The 22327-nt window shown below is 41.4% G+C and overlaps 1 protein-coding gene across 2 annotated transcripts in view; it reads left to right on the plus strand.

Annotated features, from left to right (window-relative positions):
* The first annotated feature begins 588 nt into the window (after positions 1-588).
* The window catches only part of LOC135215323 (ribosomal protein S6 kinase beta-1-like), a 97081-nt gene continuing 75342 nt past the window's right edge, over positions 589-22327 (plus strand). The window contains exons 1-2 of one of the 2 annotated variants that reach the window (XM_064249887.1): positions 589-880; positions 13615-13655. In XM_064249887.1, coding sequence (XP_064105957.1) covers positions 722-880; positions 13615-13655 — 200 coding nt within the window. In that variant the 5' untranslated portion in view covers positions 589-721. The remainder of the gene's footprint in view (positions 881-13614; positions 13656-22327) is intronic. The other variant, XM_064249893.1, reaches the window with a different exon arrangement.

Below are 22327 nucleotides of genomic sequence, written 5' to 3' on the forward strand. Positions count from 1 at the left end.
AAATAAACCGTCAATTTTGCGAGGAATAAACTTTTTTCTTTTGTTTCGTAATTTACGGTAATTTCCACAGAACGTCATTCTCCATTCATTCTCCTGGACACATAACTTTATTTGGCAACGTTTGATCTGCACACCGTGCAAGTCGTACCAGGGATAGGACCTTCAAATCGATGTAATTTTGAACGTTTTGTTGTTGTTTGGATCGATTTGATTTCATTGTGTGGCAAGGATGTGTATAGGTCATATGTTATTTTATAAGGAAGGGTGCTCTTTTATCAATAATAATACAAAGAAAACGTACCCAATGAGCTTGCGAGCACACAAAAATAGTAAGAGAAAACGAGGTCAGTATGTCGTCTCGAACCTACTTCGAAAGGAGCGAAGCATTTACGAGCGTTGGGGGTTAAAATAAGCATTTTCTCACGCGATTCGATGATCTTACATCACTGTATGGGGAAAAAGACATGATAGACTGTACGTGTAGGTCCTGACCGGTTTCAGCTTTAATTCCAAGACCTTGAGAAAGTTTACATTAAGGAGCGTCTGTGAAGCAGGTCCAAAGTTCCGAACCAGTTTCGGTGCCGAACTCTCGCTGCTGTCGATCGGTACATGAGATCGTTCCCATCTGTGCTTGTTTTGGTTATGGTGGTGAGAGAGGTCCGATATCTGGGGCCAGCGAAGTGATCATTCAGTGATAAAAGTGGTTTTTTTTTGTGTTAAAATGGCGGCGCCTGGAGTTTTCGATTTAGAATTGCAAGAGGAAGACGCCATAGAATGTGACCAGTCCGACGACGATGCCATTGAAGTGGAAGAAGTAAGAGAATCCCACTTCTTTACCCATTACAGCCATGACGAAATCTGGGGGGCAAAAAAACCCTCGGTGTGTGACTGCTTTCGTGTTTGTTTCGTTTCGTTCTACCTTTTCCCTCGTAGTTTTCAGTAGCCTGATTAGAGATTGAAACGAGAGAAAAATAAATGTGGATCAACTTCTTGTTAAGTCACCTAGCTAGCCTACCTTAGCCAAAGTTGATGTAACCTAGCTTAGGCGAATCATAGTCTAGGTTATGCTAGGTCAAATTAACTTTTGGGTCAATCGTGAGAGCGTGAGGTTTTTTTGTAGCATTGAAGCCTAAAGTTGTTTCTATTTCCTTGGCTAACTTGAAGATTAGTTTGACCTCTGCTTGTAGCTTATAGGTAGTACCTAGCTACCTAGTTGCTGAACAAGAAATATTTTAGGATAGCCTATCGGAGGTCAAGGTTGTTAGCTAAGGTTGATAGGTAACCAAGATACAATAATTTAGGGCAAGTCCGCACTATCCAGTACTAGTAGTACATGAGTTTCTACTATGAAATGAGGCTACAACAGGGAAAAGTCAATTTGAACCACCTGATGTTACATTATTTCTAGGTTGGTCACAATAGATGACATCTAGGTAATATTAACTTGTAAATTGTGTAACTTCCACAGTATAAAGCTATGATGTGGATATTATGACTTTAGTTATGTAGTTTATGTAGGTATGCCAAAAATAAGCTAGCTATTTTGTTATGAATACTAATTTTCAAGTTGCTGACTAATGCAGTGTACCATCTGTCTGTAATTGATAGCTTTTCTGTCTGAAACATTTTCAATATTGAATCAAACGTATGGTTTGTCGTAGCCTAACCAGTCTAGAGAAACTGGTAGCCATTTTAGGTTATTAAAAAGATTAATGAATGGTAGGTCACTATGTACAATCAGAAAAATACTTGATGATAAATATGGCAACATAGGTAACATGTATACAAAGCAAATGAAATAAAATTGTTACATTGTTTTAGTTCAGTGGTAACCACATCAGTGACATTTGTATTGATCACTTATTTTAAAAAGTATTTACTAGTTATAAATGTAGTCCAGATTTAGATTTTACAATATGGTTGTAAAAAAAAAAAAAAAAAAAGAAGTCACACCAGTTAGTCATCCATATGGTTTGGTTAAGCCTGGCCTAATTCCAATATTATTAAGTAGGTTATGCCCCAGCCAACTGGCCTAGCCTGACTGAATATGACGGTTAGCACACTACTGTACATGTATAGATAGGCTAGAGTTATCAGTAAACAATATCCCCAACCCTTAAAACGTGTCTAGTTGAGATACTTTATGCGACTAAACATTAAATGAATACAAACAACATATGCAGTAAGGCTACTTTAGTAGTTTGTAGTACATGGTGTCTTAGGCTAGGCCTAGGTGACTTAACTTATAGCTAAGGATTAAGGAGAGTTTTGGGTTTAGTGAAATTCTTAGGTCAGTCAGGATGCTGCTGTGTAGTAGAGTTTATATTAGGATATAATCCTGTCTTGGTAATTCTTTGTCCTTTGTGTTTTATCATTCCATGATAGTATGGGGTCTAGCATATTCTACTACTAGCTATATTAAGATTAGGGCATGATTGATGGTTAGGTTTCATTCATAAGCTAGCATAGTTGGATATTTTTCTTTTTATACTAGAATTTTGAATATGAAGTGCTAAAGTGTTGAACACTGTTGGGGCATTTTAGACATTGTCTGTGTCCCAATTTTGGTAGTACATTTCTGTAATGATGACAGCTGTAGCTAAGTCAAAGCCTTTATTGGGGCAGAGGAGCTTGGAAATCCTCACCCAAGTCATATCCAGGTTGGGAAGTATGCTTGCAATGTGAAGTTCTTTGGGTAGAAGGTTCATAGCTGTGGGTCAAATGTACAGACATAAACATTAATAAAAACATTAATACCAGGCATATGATAGGAATCAGTAAACAAAATATATATTATGCAAACCTTTTACTAAACAAATGAATTAAATGTAAATTTTCACATTTGGCTAATGTGTGAGCATTATTACTATAATACTAGCTACCTATGAATATATATCAGTTTTGTCATTAGATGAGTATTCTTTTTATACATTTCTTTTGCTGATAAGTATTGAAATATAAAGCTAATGTCTGCATTTACTTTTTATATACTAGTAATCACGTAAGCTTAAAACTGCATCATGGAAAAGCTGTTATTTGTCATAAATGTAAAAATATTTCTCTTCAAACGTTTGTCTGACATTTTACCATTGTAGGTATAGATTATAAATAGAATATATAAATTATTTATAACATTTTTATTTTTGTAATCTTATTTTTGTAATCATATAAACAAAGATACAGTTGTAATACTACTACTAGTACGTATTTTATCTGTTTTGTAAAATGAGATACATTCCAGCAAGATTGTGCGAAGTTCAGTTTAGTAATGATTGTTCAGGTATGTTTTGTGTAGGTAAAGTAATTTTGAAGATGTCTTTGTGGCACTTTTCTTATGTTTTCAACTAGAGAATGTCGCCTCAATGGCCTGGAAAGTGTATTCTGTAGAGTAGGCATAACCTGGTCCATTCTTTGAAGGTAACACGTTTATGGATTTTCCTTTATAAAATCCCATTGCCAGTTGTAACTAATTCTGCAGTTTGTCATAGCTATTAGGATCAGATTAGGGTAGTATTTGTTCTATAACTGTACAGGTGGCCATTGGTTTACCTGCATGCTCTGATAGTTTGTGAAAAATGTTTTAATTTTGTGTACTATTGCTAATACATATACAAGAAATTGCAGATATGTATTATGAATTATGCTTAGGATTATATTTAGAATATATGCAAGCTGGAATATGTAATTTATAAAGTACATAATAAGATCAGCTAAAAGTTTGTTCATTGTGGTTTGGACCCTGCAGTGTCAGATTTCATCAATATTTAAGTGCCAGTGAATATCAGTGACTGACTCCAATTTACAGGCTGTATAGCAAACCTAAAATGGAAGTTTATTCTTTTTACAGATTTTTCCAGACCAGTTTAATGGAAATTGATCCACATTTCTTTTATTAAGGCTTACTGAAAGTTGATGTAGACTTCTGTTCTCTATCCACTTCTTGAGCATTACTGAGAATTGCTTTGTTTTTAATGAACTTTTGCTTATCATGCATTTTTGGCTTTTCATAGTGATTGCTTGTAGTTTGAAAATATTTTTGGCTTGTATGATACTTCCTTGCATTTTGAATATACTTCTTGCATGCATGATAATTTGCTTGCTTATTTTGCTTCAATTATGCTTTTCACTTATTGTAGCCATTTATAGTTGCTCTCAGTTTGTTTCCTACTCTTCATTCATATTTACCTTACAATTTAAAGCTAATGTAATGTTAAATAAATCTTGTCTTAAATTGTTTCGTATTCATCTGTGCTCAAAGCCACTGTTATTGATTTATAGGAAAATACAAGAAAACAATATTGTTTGTGTTGATAATTGTTTGGTCAACCTATTGGATCCCCATTTGATTGCCTTCAGTTATCATTAATTCATCATCCCATGTTGGATAAGTTATAGGGCAGATTTAATCACTAGGTGAATGACCTCTAGTCCTTAGGAACTGATTCTTTGTACGTAAGAGTAATTTAGGGTCAATGTTGTTGGTTGTCCATGAAGGATAGGGCTTGGTGGGGTGTGTTTTTTTTTCCCTTGTTTTTATTTTTAAACAAAATTACTTAGGTTAATGCAGTGCAGTATAGTGTGTATTGAGTAGATATATACAGGCAGTTCGCGGTTAATGGCGAGGCGATCCATTACAGGTCAAGTTTCGGTTATCGGCGCCATAAGGTGCTGTTATTAGAGTTATATGGCGCCATAACATACCTAACAGAGGCACCATTAACTGACACTTGGTGCCATTAGTGCCATAAATCACTGAGTTTCGGTTAATGGCAGTTTTCACTAATCAGGAACCCACCGATAACTGGGTAATGCTTGAACTATAGCCTTTTGTAAATATTAATATAATGCAACTAGCAGCTGTACCCATCCTTCAGACTTGTTGTTGAACACACATTCACTTTCAAGTGACTTGGATGTACAAGTTTCCCCTGTCAATGCTATTATGCCACTGACTGGCTCAGTCAGGCCCCACTGGTTGACAGAAGGCATGTACTACATGGTGTGACAGGTTGCTCAGGAAAAGTTTTCATCGCCAGGCCCCTTAAATGGCCCTTGATAAAACTCAGCCCATAGTTAAACTCTGAAATTGATGTTAAATGTGTTTGTAGTGATTTATATTAACTCATGGTACCAAATTTGATTGCAGTAGACCCATCTTTGACCCTTTTAGCCCCAATTCCAAAAGGGGGCTGCCCCCCCCCTGCTATGAAGGTTGGGGCAGGTAGGCTACGACCCCCTTCTCCCCCGGTCGGGAAGTCAAAAGGGTGTTGGGTGTTGTCTACTGGCCCCCATAGTGTGTGGAGCCTATTTGAACTTACACTTCTACATAGATGTCAACTCCGAAAGTTGTAAAAAATGAGGGGATGTGAAAGAAAGTGGTTATGACCCCCATAGAAATGGCCCTTGAATTTTGAATTTTGACTAAAGCCTTCCTTGGGGGGAGGGGAGAGTCTATGGTAAAAATTTGGTAGCTTTAGCTGTCAACTCTGAAAGTTAAAACTTTCCTGGAGGGGGGAGGGGAGAGTCTGTGGTAAAAATTTGGTAGCCTAGCTTTCATAGTCTGGGCATGCATAATGAGCAAACAAACGGACATAAATTGCCTTTTACATATATATACTTAGATACTATATTGTGTAGCAACCCATTGAAATGATGTTGAAATTAGCTTCTTTACTCATTTGTAAAATTTCAAGTATTTTATTCTCATCACTGTACATTAGATATAGAACTACAAATTACAGATGAGAGACTTAAAAAAAAATGCAATTGCTTATAACCCAACTGGTACTCCTTGTTATCCACGTGTGTAGTATGTTACACAATTTGGATTGAATGATTGAAAGCCAGGTTGCAGTATAATGAGTGTTGTAAAAATCAAGTAGAGTTGTAGTTGTAGAATTATGATTTACATATTAAACTTGTTACCAATTTCAAAATGACAAAAACATTTTTCATTGGTGAGGACCTTAATGAGTTTGCTACCTCTCATAATCTAGGCTATCAATTTTTGTTGAAATTTAAAGCATATTACTTTCTAATGAAAGTTTCTCCATTGCAGTGGGTTTCAAAAGGATTTAATCACATACTGCATGTCCCCTGTGGTAATAGCAATATAAAGTTTGGGAAAATTTTGAAAAGCAGTTAAGTTTTTCTTGAGTGTTTGCTTTAAACTGAAATATATAAATTTCTGGTTAAAGTAATTCCGCTTGATATTTGAACTACTTACACACACAATTTATGTTATCTGCTGCATATGCATGCATTAGTTTTATGCAATTTGATTAAGAGCTCTTTGGTTTCTTAATACATCTTTATACTTAATATTTTTTTTGCAGCCTTGCTTGGTATGCTTTTCTGACGCTTTGCATGCTGGATTTTGCACATTTTGCCATTTTGAATACTACTGTACTCTGTTTTCATGATGTTTCCACATTTTTTTTATATATTTGCTACTGTGCTTACTTTATTTTCTTGGAGTTTGCAATACATTTTTACAATTTTGCTACTTTTCTTGATGTTTGCAATTTAATGATTTTTGGCAGCTTTGCACTGTTTGTTTGAAGCATATGCCACTTTTTCTGCTGCTTTCATAATACTTTTTGTGCTTATGGTCTTCATGTTTATGGCTTTTGTGTTGCTGCTGTTTTTCTTAGTGTGTGAGTAATTGGCTCCCCATTCGTCATCTCAAGATGCATGTTCATATCCAAGTACAAACCCTCATTTATTTGCAGATTATTTTCTCATGCTGGGTATAAAACAAACTTGGTATTTGAATCAACATTTTCCAGTTTATAGTGGTGAGTTTTACAAGTCCTTGGTAGTTCTTATTTGTTAATCTGTTTTATAAACAGGACAGGTCCTAATCTTATAGGAGATTTAACAAGATGTTCTCTTGTGCTGTAATTTGAATACCTTAGGTTTTATAGTTATCTGTGATTTTTTCAAGAATTATTTCTCGATTAATAAAACTTGGCCTAGTGTCATTTTCAGTCTTGCATTGTTTATATTTTTTAAGTCCCAGTGACCAGTCAAAACATAAGTTGTCTGTTGTGGATGATACAGGTCTTGAATTATGCACGCCCACTATCCAGGCTTAGTTCTACTCAGGCATTTATTTTAATCAGTTTTAAAAACCTCTGTGTTCATATGCGGAGCAAACCTTCGGTCTTAACAATAGGATATTTTCCAGCCGGCTGGTAATTGGTTAAAACAATCAAGAGATTGTAAAGCAAGGAATCTGTGAGATCTGGGAATGCCTGCGGGTGGGATATCTACTGCCATTCGGATTCTCTCCCCCTCTCCGAGAAACCCCTTTTACACTGCTGAACTGTGTTGTTTATTTCCTTGCCTGATGCCCCTACTTGTTCTGCTTCCCTTTCTAGATATTTTTTTTACTATGACACCCTCTGTGACAGTCTCAGCTGTCATAGAGGGAAAGAATGAGACTCAAGGCTAGAATAAGGCAAAGAGGCAGAAGTGTGTGTCGTCTTCCTTGTTTACCTCTTTTGCACCTTCTTCACAGAGGAAGACACTTGTAGTCTTAGTCCCAGAAGGCTAATCACAAGATATATAGCTTCATGTGAATGCCTCCCTTCTCTGAAGGGAGATGGCAGTTTTTGCTTTTCTATCAATGAGACATAGTTTCCGCCCCATTCTTCTTTGGAGAAGAGGACACTCCCTTTGTTGTTCATGCAGCTCCGGATGTGTATTGGGGTCCTTCTCTGGTCCTAAGCATTTACACTTTCACATTCTCAGTAACCTGTTCTTGGAAATGGGTGCATGTGTGCACAGTAGTGGTCATGACTGCTTGTCTAGTCCTACTAGTTCCGTTTTGTCCGATCTTAGGGAATTATCTAAGTTTGTTGACTAGTTTGGATCATGCTTATTTTGTTCAATTTCATCTGTGGCTTGTGTTTATGGTCAGCATGTGTAGGTCTGATCATTCTCATCCACAATCCCCAGAGTGGTCACTGGGGAAGAGTGATCTGTCTCTTTTCTTGTGTTCAGGAGAGGAATGTTTGCAGTTCAAGAAGGATCTGTGGAGAAGGTTACATGCTGGAGGGCACAATTCCACTGTACAGTGTTTCTCAGGACCTCAGGAACTTGGAAGAGAACCACATCCAGGCTTTGAAGGACAGCTGTGCCTGCAATATTTAGTTCAAGAAAGGCTCAGTCCTCCTTTAAACCATGTAAGGGAGTCCAATATTTTTCCTCATAAAATGGTCCAAAGTCCTTCCAGCCTTTCCAGCTTCTTAGGTTGGGAAAGGAGGGTAGGCAAGGGGAAGCAGGGATGGGGAGGGTTAGGTTGGTTTACCACCTCCCCAGCTGCTGTGAGCTGAAAAGTACCTTCCATGACATTAGGCAAGGTGTCTGGTCTTGGTAGTCTTGTATCCTTGCTCCTTTAGATGGTTACAGATTACCTTTCAAGGGCCATTGCTCTCCCTTCTCTCATCTGCTGATCCACTTTCTGGCCCACCTTCTTGGATTGCCAAAAAGTATGGCCACATCTGTAGAGGTAAGTGTGGTGCTGGAGAAGAACGTGCTAGTCATTGTTGATGGCCAGTCCCTGGGTTTTATAGTTGGCTTTTCTCTATGGAGAAGTTGACAGGAGGTTGGAGGCTAGTCATAGACCTCTCTGTTGAATGAGTTTGTGCTCAAGTCTTACAGCCAGTCTTACAGCAAGATAAAGATAATGTGCATCATGTTAGACATCTTCAGAGAGAGCCTGTTATAATGTTTCTTCTGTCATATTTTCAGATATCTTTATGTTGGCTTTTCAGGACATACTACTATGAATTGTTTATCAGTTCACAGCACTGTGCTTCAGGCTGGGAACGGTCAATTTAGTGTCCATGTGAGTGTTTACCTTGGTGTCAGCATGATTCCATTTGATCAGGCTACACCTATGCTTTATTGATGATGGGATGGTTATGGTATCTTTGTAGGTACAGTTGCTACAAGACAGTGACCACCCCCTTGTATTTGTCATGATCTAGGAATCATAACAAACTGGGAGAGTCTTATCTCATGCTCAAGCCCTCTAAAGGACATGTACATTCTGATGGCCAGAGTTTGTTTCATTGGTTCCTGAAGCCGTGATGGTTGGCCTCTGGCAATCTACTGATGAGGTTGGACCATTAGGAGTCTTCTCCTCTAGGATTTGTGATATCCTGTGAACTTCAGTCCTATAAGAGAGGTGCTTGTTTGTGATTTGGAGTACTTTGGTCACAATGTCTTTGCATTATTGTTCAGGATTTTCTGTGAGCTTTTCTCATCTGTAGAAGTGCCATCCTTGACTGCTTCCTGGAAGAGGAGATAAGGGAGCTGTTAGTTATTTTATGAATTTTCCTGACCCACCTTATGTTTAGACTTCCATGGAAGGTTCACAGTGGTTTAATCCCCTGCTTAGATCTGCTCTGTCATCCTTGAAGTTTCCTTGAGTTTAGCAGAGGAACTTGATGGAAGGGCTGTGGAGGCACTACATTCCTCTATTGCTTCCTTTTTGTTCCCTTCTTTTACGGGTCATAAGCTTGCTTGTGTCTGGGTTTTTCGTCTGGGTTTTTAGTCGTGCTCTTGTAAGGGACTGACACAAACCATCACCCCTCTGCCCTTCTGTTGATGCTTGCGATATGTTTGGAAAGGAGTTAGTTCTCTGCTCTTATTTGACAGCCGTATAATATCTTCTGTCCCAGTTGGTTGTGCCCTTGCAACAGATGTGGGATTTTATGTGAAAATTCTGGATAGTTAGTTGAGTTTACATTGAGCAGTAGGGTCAACCAGGAATTCTTTTTCCAGGAATCTTTTGGTTTTGGCCTAGAGTCCATTCCCTTGAGTCCCTGCTTCATTATGACTCTTCGGATTGTTCTACTTACCTTCGCTGATGCAGCAGGGAGTGAATGGAGAGACCAAGGTGAGAGAAGGAACTGGTGTTCTTGTCTTTCCCCCGTTTTCCTTCCTCCCCATCTCCATGTGCCTTTGCCTACTGGCTGTTAAGATAGGGATGGCTGGAAGTCTTGGGCTATCCTTTGATACTCCTTTAGTGTTTCTTCTCCTTTAGGATAACATTGATCTTGCCTCCCCCAGGAATCAAATTTGGGAGAAGTTGGTCAGTCTAGTCGCAGTTTTTCCTGCCTGACCGTATATGAAGACTCCCTTTGGGAAAGTAATATTTGTGACATGTATTGTTCAACAATATTCCATTATAGGATGATCCTTAGACTCAGTAATGATCAGTCCTTTGATTTATTTTTTTATGCTTGGTGTACTTCTGGTACAGTACGATTTCACCCCAACTTGACAGACCTCTGTACTTATCAGGTACATTATTATTTTTTTTTTCTATGCTACCATTTTAGATTATATATGCATATTTTTAAATAAATCTCTATAAATCTCATCAATTGATTATTAAGTATAAAGCAAAGGTTAGTTTAGGTCAGAAACTGTGGAATCACTTGTAGCTGTGGGATATCTAAGGACTATTGAAGTGGAGGATAGCAGATCTGGAAACCCTGCTTGAGATTCTGGGAAAACGTTTCTCTGTTCAGGACATGACAGATCAGGCAAAAGAGGGGAAATGCATAGATGTCCAGGTTGTCCCAAGGGTGTTGAAGAGTGTCCTCTGCCACAGGAAAAAGATCTGCAACTAAACTATAGACCTCTAGCTTCCTGTTGAGCCTTGTCGCAAAGAGGTCTATCATTGGTCTCCTGATCCCTTGAACCTGTCCCCGATGACTTGACTTGTTGACCAGTGCATTCCTTTTGCCTGGAATGCACCTGGCCATAAGGTCCACTTGAGTTATTGATGACCCACTGATGCAATTCGTCTGTTATCAAGTGAAGTGGGCATGACACTAACTTCCCCCAGTTTTTTCTTTGAAGCTACCACTGTAGGGTTGTCCGGCATCAGAACAATGGAGTGCCCCATCACCCTTTTTTGAAACTTGAGGTGCGTGGAAAGCTGCTTTCAACTCTAGCATATTGATATAAAGCTGACTGTCTTAAGAACCCTACATATCAGAAGTCAGGAGATCTTCTAGATGTGCTCTCTCAACCCTTGGAAGAGGCGTCCAAGAAGAGAAGTTCCGGAGGGGGCGACTGAAGAGGCACTCCCACTCTCAGGTTTTCGTCTATCAACAGAACGGCCTGTAGTTGAGGAGAGTCCCTAGCTGAGGACCAAAATTCCTTCAACCTCCATTGCAGCGATCGAAGATGTAGACGTCCATGAGGAACCAGCTTCCAGTGAAGTCAAAAGGCGTATGATCACTTGCCGCTGCTGAGCTGGTTGTTTCTGTTCAGATAGGAAGGAACAAACCACTCTCCTGAACTTCTTGATCCTCTGGTTCAACATGAAGACTCTCGACGAGGCTGTGTCCATGATCGTTCCCAGGTAAAGAATTCCCTGGCTGGGATGAATATTGGACTTTTCCAAATTTATCACGATGCCTAAGCCGTGATGAAATTGGAGAAGAATGTCCCTGTTTCGAATGATATTTTCCCGGGAACTCGCTAAGGCCAGCCAGTCGTTGAGATATCTTAGGAAGTGGATCCCCCTCAGCATGAGCGATTATGCGACAATAGCTAGTTCCAAAAGAGCTAGTTAGCTGTTGTGCCATAAGAGCTAGTGGGACAAAATAGCAAATTAAATTATCACAGCTGGCAACTTAGATTACCTGAAGATTTTAAAACAATTACTGTAGGGAACAACAAGAAAACACTTTACCTTATGATGATGCCTCTCCCTTCCCGGGAATCAAAATAATTCCCGAATAAGAAGGGGCGACATACAAACATTAGCCTGGTGGCCTCCCGATACTTCCAGCGACGAATCAAAGGAAGAAAAGGTACCCCCCCTAGCCCGAGCATCTTCCAATTACCGCCATCTTGGACGCCACCGACTCTGGAAGAAATGAGAATGATGAAAAAAATAAAGCCTCCCCCTTCCCGGGAATCAAAATAATTCCTGAAGAAGAAGGGGCGACATACAAACATCAGCCTGGTGGCCTCCCGATACTTCCAGCGACGAATCAAAGGAAGAAAAGGGAGGAGACACAGGAACTAGTCTACTATCTTATTGTTAAGACTTCAGGTTTCTAGCTATGAAAAATACAAATTGTCTTAGAAAATTTGTCATTTTGTACGACCATGACCCAGCACCACCAGCTTTTGTGACAGATTTTGCCCATCAAGGTAATCTGTGACAAGAATGGTCTGCACCATACTGGTCAGTGACTGATTGATGGTTAGTGATTTTGCTGAAGGTCTGGGTGGCATTGAACTAGCTTGCATGTTTAGTAGTCTTATCCTTGATGAAGAAACCCCTTTTTGAATAGTTTCCTCCATGGGTGGGTGTGTTTCATAGGTGTGCATTGCCCATGAATTGTCTTGAATCACAGGTAATTGAGGATTCATAGTTTATTCTGTTCTCATAGAAAGAATCTCTCAATGGCATCCTTAATCCTCTTGTGTCAGGTACTGTACTATGCTTGCTGTATTCGGCTGAAATCTGGCACAGTATTTGTTCTTCTGCTGTTGAATGTACTCATGACTGGCACTGCCTCCAGGATACCTTGTCATTGAGCTGGTTTTCTTGAGCATGGGTGATCATCATCTTACTGGTCAGTTTTTTATTGTGTGTAAGTAGGGGCTTACTTTGTGGTTGGGAGTTCTTGGTATACTACATTGTTGTTATGGACAGTTTGTCCTTCCCCTTAACAGTCTTACACATCTTGTACCTGTTATGACCCATTTTCCATGTGGTGGTGAACTTGAGCCCATCTTGTTCTTGATGCTGCCCATACATACTAGTAGTATTGGTATATTGCCCAATCCAGTGTGGTCAGAGGATTTCCTAATAGTGGATTGCTCTTCTGCATTCCATGCTTAATGCTGCTTGTGTTCATGTCGTGATGGAACCCGCTGTTCCTGAAAAATACACCTAGCATGAATAGCCTACTCGGATTTTAATAACTTAAGAAAGTATATATTTTCTAAACAAAATATTTGTAAACTCTAATCATCTTTATTCCTACTTACTGAATTTTCATTTACCAAGTGAATATGTACTGCATTCTTTTAGGGAGAAATTAAATTAATATAGGAAGGGATTGAAAGTTCTGGCTAGTTGGCAGGGTACAGAAATAAAAGATGTTTCCACTTTGAATAGCCTCACCCATAGAATGGCATAGAGAATGTAAGGATATTAGATAGGAAACCACATTTGATTTGAAAAAGAGATTGGAATCCCATGAATTTCCTGCTTTACTTACATCTTCATTGTGAACTAATTTATGTGCTTAATTTCCTTAATTAACTTCTCCCATGCCCTTAGCCATGCCCCTAGCAGACTATTTAGGATTTGTATGTTGTACCAGTAATTCCAAATAGTATGTACTAATAAGTTCAACCATGTTCGTGAAAAGCTTGCTTTGTTTAACTTACATTGGCTACAAAAATAACTTGCATGTACAGAATTAATACAGTCCAGTATTAGGAATATATTAAAAAGCCCTTTAATGGTGAAGGAAAATACTGATATGGAATTTCCTTTTATCAGAATAGGGTGATTTGAGGTGCTTTTGAACACTTTACTTATTATTTTTCTTCATTTTACAGAGCCAGTATGAACAGGGACCTGACATCAATGCAATTCTTCAGTAAGTATATACATATGTTATTTGGTTAATTATAGTAGCCTATCTAATTTGTAATTTTTTTTTCAATTTTTTGTGAATGTACACATGCATAATATGTTTTGGTGATCTTTGTGTATAGTGGAAAATACATTTACCTAGTTACAAAAGTATTCTTGTCATCACATTGTGTAGCATGTTTGTGTAATTTCGAGTGTCTAGATAATGAGTTTCCCAAATGTAGGAGCTGCCATCTGTAAAATGTTTTGGTCTTGATGGGTTAGTAAGTGGATTTTGCTGGGATTATTACAGAGATTGAAAGATTTGCTTTATACAGGAAGTCCCTGGTTACCGGTGGACTAGGGTAATGGCGGTCCAGTTTTATGGCACTTGTCTAATGCCATAAAATCAGTGATTTATGGCACCACAATGCACTGAGTTTCAGTTATTGGTGCCACAAGGTGTCGATAATAGAGTTATGGGACCGCAACATACCTAACAGAGGCACCATTGACCGGTTATCGGCGCCATTAACCGAAACTCGGCTCCATAAGCACCATAAATGGCTGAGTTTCGGGTAATAGTGGTTTTTGCTTATCAGCACCCGAGCGAGAACGAACCCCCCCCTGATAACCGGGGACTGCCTGGGGATGTACTGGTTTATATAAGTTTTTTTTCAAATGACTATTAAATATGTTTTATATGCTAATGTAAACCAGTGTTTTATATCAGCAACTTACCGAGTAATTACATAGCTACTGGTGCTAACTATCGCAGCAGTTTAAATTTTGAAATTTGCTGCAGTGCCTATATTGTTTTACTGTAGGTAACTAGCCCCACCCACTTTCGTGGAAGAATAGGTACAACACAGCTTGAAGAACTCAATTAGTTTCTGTAGGTCAGTGACTGATCATTGGTTGTTTGAGGAGCTTATGTTGTGAACTTTTTACCAGATGGTTGTTGTTATTGCCATTTTTGGTGTAGTATTCATTCTTTTGGATTGGTTAATACTGTAGCCCAAATTGGGGTTTCCATCAAGGTCCTTATGGACAAAATGAGTGCTAGTGATATCAGTGCAAGTGCAGTTTCAGTGGAGGAGGTAGCTACTTATCTCACCGATGCTCCTAAACGAAGGTCCTTGTCAAACTCACCTAAACCTGGGAGGAGGCAAATTGGAGGTCCAAGGGAAGTTGGTGGGGGGTTTGCCCAGGATTACTATGGGTTTCACAGACAGTGCAAGCACGTTTTTGGGCAATAACTCTCTAACGAACACTCATATCACCACGAGATTTTGATGTAGTTTATTACACATAGTGACGTAATTTATAAAAGTATCATGAATCACTAATTTTAAAGAATAAAGACACTTGTCCCTGTACCAAGAGGCAAAAACTCGATTAGCCAGAAATGGATACGAACACAACAGTACAAAAAGCTCTGCCTACCCTCTCCCTCCAACACCACCACCCTCCTCCCCTCTCTTTCTCCCACTTGCCCTCCCCTCCCTTCTCTCTCTCTCTCTCTCTCTCTCTCTCTCGTTGTTTTCCCATCTCCATTTCCTCTCATTTATTTCATTTCCAAAAAGCCCAGAGTCTCTCAGTTGTAATTACAGGTACGAATACATCTTATTCTACTTTTAGTCGTTCTTTGTTTATTGTTTCTTTTCATACATTCAACTTCCCTGTCAGATATATACTTAGCTATAGACTCCGTCGTCCCCGACAGAAATTCAAATTTCGCGGCACACACTACAGGTAGGTCAGGTGATCCCGCCGCCTGCCGCTGGGTGGCAGGAATAGGAACTATTACCGTTTTAAGCCAGATTTTTCTCTGTCGCGGTACTAGTAACATCGTTGCTAGTTCCTCCTGACTTGAATTTCGAATTTCATTACGCCGTTGATCTTTTGGACTGCTATTTGGTGACGTATTGGATCTTTGGTTTGGCATACGCTATTGTGGACTGTTTTTTGGATTTGGCTTTAGAATTTCTCATAATGTCTGACGTGTCGATTTCGTTCAGAGTGTGTGTGAATGAGAATTGTTTTGTGAGACTGCCGAAAGCTTCGGTGGATCCTCACACCTCTTGTAAAAATTGTAGAGGGAATGTATGCTCTCAATTGAATGCATGTGATGAGTGCAAGAATTTGAATGAGGAGGAATGGAAGTTGCTTAATTCCTACCTAAGAAAGTTGGAGAGAGATAGGACTAGAAAAGCCTCTTCCAAGAGTGTAAGTAGGTCAGTCTCTAACGAGCCAGTTAGCGGACTATTGCCTATTGATAACCCTATTGTTTCCTCCCATACAGCTTTACCTTCCCGATTATCGGACTCGGCAAGCTCAACATCTGAAATTGCGAGTCTGAAAGCTTCGCTTAAACATATGGAACAAAAAATTAAAGAACTGGAAGGTAAGTGCAGTGAAAGTGTTCCCAGTGAAGTGGAGGGTGCGTCTGATCGGCTCTGTCTCGCTCCCAGGCCTAGACCTCTTTCAAGCTCCCAAGACCAGTGGAGAAGGAATGTCGAAAGCCGCAGGGAGGTTTCAGAGAATCCCCACCGGTCAGGCGTCCCCTCGGCAGATCCTGTAGTTACGTCCCGGGCTGCCAAGGATAGTCGTTGGAAAGACGTCCTGAAACAGTGTTTTTCTTCGTCTGATTCCTCATCTAGAAAAGGATGGAGTTCGGATAGATTGTCGAGACCTTCAAAGAGAACTTGGAAGTCTCCTTCATTCGACTCAAGCCCTGAAGAATTTCCGGAAGAATATCCTCCGGAAAAGAGGAAGAAGAATGTATATTCAGAAGCTTCTTCTCCTGCATCGGAGGTTGGAAAGAGAGACGTAGCTACGAAGATGTTAGAGGATATGCAGAAACAGATATCTTCCCTAGTAGGAGTTCTTAAATCTGATCAGCCTAGAAGGAAGGATAGATTTCTCCCTATCAAAAGATCCCGTCCTTTAGAACTATCTGAGAGCTCGGACGAGGCGCTTGCCAGAAGCTTGGCGCCAGCCAGACGTCAGGCTACTGTCAAGCGCAAAACGCCGTCAAGGCGACAAGATGTGTATAGGGAACTTCCTACGAGGAAGAAAGTACATGAGATGTCCGTATCGAGGAGTAAAATTGGAACTCCCGAAATCGGACGAACTCCTGAAAGGAAGCGCAAAGAGCCTGAAGCGTCTGAAGCGCCTGAAGCGCCTGAGGCGCCTGAAGCGCCTGGAGCGCCTCAGGCGCCTCGGGCGCCTGAAATGAGGCGTAAAGCTCTTCAAGTAAAAGGAATGAGGCGCAACGCGCCTGAAAAGCCTGAAGTGGCTAAAAGGAAATATTTAACTCCTGGAGAGCCTAGAGCGCCTGATATAAAACATAGGGCGCCTGGAGAGCCTAGAACGCCTCAAAGGAAAAGCAAAGAGCCTAGGGAGCCTGAGGCGCCTGAAAGAATAAGCAAAGCGCCTAAAGAGCCTGAGGCGCCTGAAACGAGGCGCAAAGCGCCTGAAGCGTCCGAATGGAGGCGCAAGGCGCCTGCAAAGCCTGAAGGACGTAAAGCGTCTAGAGCGCCTGAAAGCAGGCGCAAGGATTTGTACAACCCAAAATACAATTTGGATGAGTTATCGGAATTTGAAGCGGACTTGGAGGCTCCTCTTTGGGATTTTTCTCAAGATCAATTTTCCCCTGACAGGGCCTCTAGGTGTCGCACAGGTGATCGTAGCCCCTGTTGGGAAGGAGTTGATCATGAAAAAAGAGAACGACATATAAGGACTTCTCCTGGTAGGGACGAAAGTTGTCGCACAGGCGGCCGCCGTCCTTGTCAGGAGGGCCTTAGGGTAAAAGAACAACATCGGCCTTCTCCTGGCAGGGACTCAAGATGTCGCACAAGCGACCGTAGCCCTTGTCAGGTTGCAGCCGGTGTTGCTGCAAGCCCTGTGCATTCCCGAGAGAGGAGTCCCCCGGTCGCGCACTCTTCTCCGAATAAAACTCAACCAGAATTAGAGGATGTTTCGGACTCTGAAGAAAACAAGGGGGCAGGTCTTTCTGATTATAAGATACTAGCAGCCCTCTTGTTAAAAGAATTTGGAGAGTCTCTGAGTCCTGCTGCCCCTCCTTCTCCTCGGTCTTTATTTTCGAGTACGAAGGCTGCGAAGTCCTCCTCTTTCTTGAAGATGCAACCGACCATTTCAATGAAGAGGGCTTTGCAGTCGGTCGGGAATTGGCTTAAAACCAAGGAGGAGGCGGGGAAGACTGTGTTTACCTGTCCCCCTTCCAGGCTATCAGGGAAGAGAGGGATTTGGTATAGCACAGGGGAATCTATGGGACTTTCTCTTCCCTCATCTGCTGAAGCGGACTTCTCGACCTTGGTGGATTCGGCAAGGAGGCATGCACTTCCAGCAGCCAAAACAAGCTGGGACATGTCTGAAATGGACCATCTCCTCAAGGGAATATTCCATGTCTTGGAAGTTTTTAACTTCCTAGATTGGTCCCTTGGGGCTTTGGCCAACAAGACTCAAGACCCTCAGTTTTTGGAACCAGAAGTCTTGCATAGTGTTTTTGGCATGCATGGATAAGGCAGTGCAGGACGGATCGGCTGAAGTGGCATCCGTTGTTCGGGACAGGAGTATTAAAGAAGAGGGCTGTCTTTGGTTCTTTTCTTACCAAAGCAGTCTCTCCAGTACAGAGGGCTTCTCTTTTATACGCCCCTCTGTCTAAACAGCTGTTTCCTTCTCAGTTGGTAAAGGACATTTCCCATACGCTTACTGAGAAGGCAACACAGGATTTGCTGGTGCATTCTGCTAAGAAGCCTATGGCCAGCTGCTTCTGTTTCGAAAGAGGGGAGTCAACACCTGCCCAACAGCCCTTTCGAGGTAGAGCTTTTAGCCGAGCCCCAAGGAAGAGAGGAGGAGAGAAAAGAGGAAGATCTTCCATTAGAGTTCCAAAGAAGAACGCAAAATGAGATTCCAGTCCTCCAATCACCAGTAGGGGCCAGACTTCTGGGATTCTCGGAAGCATGGGCTTCAATGAAAGCAGATTCTTGGTCCCTACGAGTGCTGAGGAAAGGATACCTCATCCCCTTCAAGAACAGACCTCCATTGACGACAACTCCGAGGGAGCTGTCGGCGAGATACAAGGACCCTGTAAAGAGAGAGATCCTTCTTGGACTGGTGCAGCAAATGTTGGAGAAGGAGGCCATCGAGGTAGTACAGGATCCGCACTCCCGAGGTTTTTTTTACAATCGCCTATTTTTGGTGCCGAAAGCCTCGGGGGGGTGGAGGGCCTGTCCTGGACGTGAGTGCATTGAATCGCTTCGTGGAGAAGACAAAGTTCTCCATGGAGACATCCAACTCGGTTCTCTCTGCTCTCCGTCCAGGAGATTGGATGGTCTCCCTCGACCTGCAAGATGAATACTTTCACGTCCCCCTGCATCATTCGTCGAAGAAATATCTTCGATTCATGGTGCAGGGAAGGATTTATCAGTTCAGGGCTTTGTGTTTCGGCCTCTCGACGGCTCCTCAGGTGTTTACAGCGTTGATGAGAAACGTAGCAAGATGGCTACATCTGAAGGGGGTGAGGATATCTCTTTACCTAGACGATTGGCTTATAAGAGCGCAGACAAGACAAAAGTGCTTGGAGGACTTGGAGATAGCTCTTCAGTTGACCAGATCTCTCGGATTGCTCGTAAACCTCGAGAAGTCTCACACAATCCCCAGTCAGACTATCGTCTATCTGGGGATTCGGATGGATTCTCGGGGTTTTTGAGCGTATCCATCCCAGGAAAGAATCTCGAAAGGGTTGGAGAAAATCTCGGTCTTCCTAGAGAAAGAACGAAGCTCAGCGAGGGAATGGCTCAGTCTTCTGGGCACTCTTTCCTTGCTGGAGCAGTTCATCTCTCTAGGGAGACTGAATCTGAGACCCTTGCAGTTCCATCTCAGAAGGAGTTGGAACAGAAGAAAAGGAGATCTTTTGGATACCTTTCCTATAGGAGAGAGTATCAAAAACCACTTACGATGGTGGTAGGACCACTGACAAGAGACGAAGGATGTCCTTGGCCCTTCAGAACCCTCACCTAGTGTTATTCTCAGACGCTTCGGACACGGGGTGGGGAGCAACACTAGGGACGAAGGAAGTGTCAGGCAGTTGGACAGAAGAACAGAAGGCCTGGCACATAAATGCAAAGGAACTCTTAGCAGTGCACTTAGCACTGCAGGTTTTCGAGAACGAAGTCAGAGGCATGGTGGTCCAAGTCAACTCGGACAACACCACGGCTCTGGCTTATATAAGAAAACAAGGGGGGACACACTCTTTCTCCCTTTACCAACTAGCAAGGGATCTGTTGATATGGACAGAAGAAAGAGGGATTCGACTCCTGACGAGGTTCGTTCAAGGAGGAAAGAATATAAGAGCAGACAGACTGAGCAGGAAAAACCAGGTCCTTCCAACAGAGTGGACCCTTCATTCACAAGTCTGCCAGCAACTATGGTCTCTTTGGGGGAAGCCGCAAGTGGACCTGTTTGCGACATTCCTATCCAGGAGGATGGAGAACTTTTGCTCGCTGGGGGACGATCCCAGAGCCCTATCCATAGATGCCATGCTCATGGATTGGGAGGGCATAGACGCGTATGTGTTTCCCCCATTCAAGATGCTGGGGGAAGTAATGAGAAAGTTCGTGTCCTCGGAGGGAATGAGAATGACATTGATCGCTCCTTATTGGCCTGCAAGAGAATGGTTCACAGAGGTACAGGAATGGATAGTGGACTTCCCCAGATCTCTTCCCGAAAGGAACAAAGATCTGCTCAAACAACCCCACTTCGAGAGGTATCACAAAAATATCCACGCTCTCGCTCTGACTGCCTTTCACTATCGAAAGATTGGTCAGAGCGAGAGGCTTTTCTCGCGAAGCGGCAAAAGCAATTGCTGGAGCAAGAAGGTCCTCAACCATGCGGATATATCAATCGAAGTGGGAAGTTTTCCGTAGATGGTGTAAGGCGAAGAAGCTGTCCTCCTCCGATACCTCTGTGACCGAAATTGCTGATTTTCTTTTGTTTTTACGAGAAGAATCTCATCTGGCAGTGTCAACCATTAAAGGTTATAAGAGCATGTTATCAGCGGTGTTCAGGAATAGGGGCCTGAACATAGAGAATAACAAAGATCTGCATGATTTGATTAGATCATTTGAAACTAAAAAATTAAGAACTTCTCTCACCCCTAGTTGGAATCTGGATGTGGTTCTCAAATACCTTATGTCGGAGAGATTTGAACCTCCCGATAAAGTTACTTTCCGGGACTTGACTAGAAAATGCATTTTCTTAATAGCTCTCGCCACTGCGAAAAGAGTGAGTGAGCTGCAAGCGCTTGGACTCTAGAGTGGGTTTTAAGAAGGATTCGGCTGTATTGTCCTTTAAACCTTTATTCTAGCAAAAAATGAAAAACCCCTCGAGACCTGGGCCTAGGACTTTTTGAAGTAAAAGGCCTTTCTCAATTAGTTGGGAATGAAATGGGAAGAACTTTATGTCCTGTGAGAACTTTGAAATTTTACCTGCAGAAGAAGAAGCAGTTGCAGGGTTGCAATCAGAGTTTATGGTGTGCAGTTAAAGATCCTAGAAGAGCTATGTCAAAGAATGCCTTAGCATTTTTTGTTAGAAACATCATAACGGAAGCCCACATGAGCTGTGATAGTGAGGCATATAAGACCTTAAGGGTAAAGCACACGAAGTACGTGCAGTCGCTACATCATTGTCGTTCAACAAGAACATGTCAATGAAGAACATCTTAGCGGCCACGTATTGGAGATGTAACTCAGTGTTCGCCTCACATTACTTGAAAGATGTGAGAGTGACATATGAGAAATGTTTCTCTCTAGGACCTTATGTATCAGCAGATACAGTGCTGGGGAAAGGACGAGAAGACTGATCCTTAATATTTAATTTTGTCCTTATATTTTATATATTGTGATTTAAAATTATTGGTGTTGAGTTTTAGGTTGTTTGAAAGGTGTTTGGGGATAACGCCTTTCAATCATATTTACTAATCCACGGTTAGGATCGGGTGATCGGATCAGTATTTTACTCCTTTATATGCCAGGAGGCATAGGTATATTGTCATGTAAGTGAATAAGACTCCAGTGACAATTGCCATTAGGTTCTGTTGAGTAAGTGGATAAGACCCCATTGACAGTCCTTTTCAAGAGTTCTCAGCCATAGGGCACACCCTCGCTGAAGCTTTTGAGGCGAAGCAGACTTCTCAGCACAAGCTAAGAAATCTTCCGCCTAAACAGGTAGGAACTAGGGTATTATTAATTAACTTGTATTACCTACAACATATGTTGTTTACCTATTAGGTCAGTAATTAGCTGTCTCTTGCCCTCCGCCAAGGTGTCCAATCAGCTAAGTATATATCTGACAGGGAAGTTGAATGTGTGAAAATGATATTGTTATTGTACAATAAAGTTTCATACATACTTACCTGGCAGATATATACGATCGTATGGCCCACCCAACCTCCCCTCAGGAGACAGGTGGAAGAGAAAAATCTGGCTTAAAACGGTAATAGTTCCTATTCCTGCCACCCAGCGGCAGGCGGCGGGATCACCTGACCTACCTGTAGTGTGTGCCGCGAAATTTGAATTTCTGTCGGGGACGACGGAGTCTATAGCTAAGTATATATCTGCCAGGTAAGTATGTATGAAACTTTATTGTACAATAACAATATCATGTTTCGTT

The sequence above is a fragment of the Macrobrachium nipponense genome, chromosome 19, assembly GCF_015104395.2.
Source record: "Macrobrachium nipponense isolate FS-2020 chromosome 19, ASM1510439v2, whole genome shotgun sequence".
NCBI lineage: Eukaryota > Metazoa > Arthropoda > Malacostraca > Decapoda > Palaemonidae > Macrobrachium > Macrobrachium nipponense.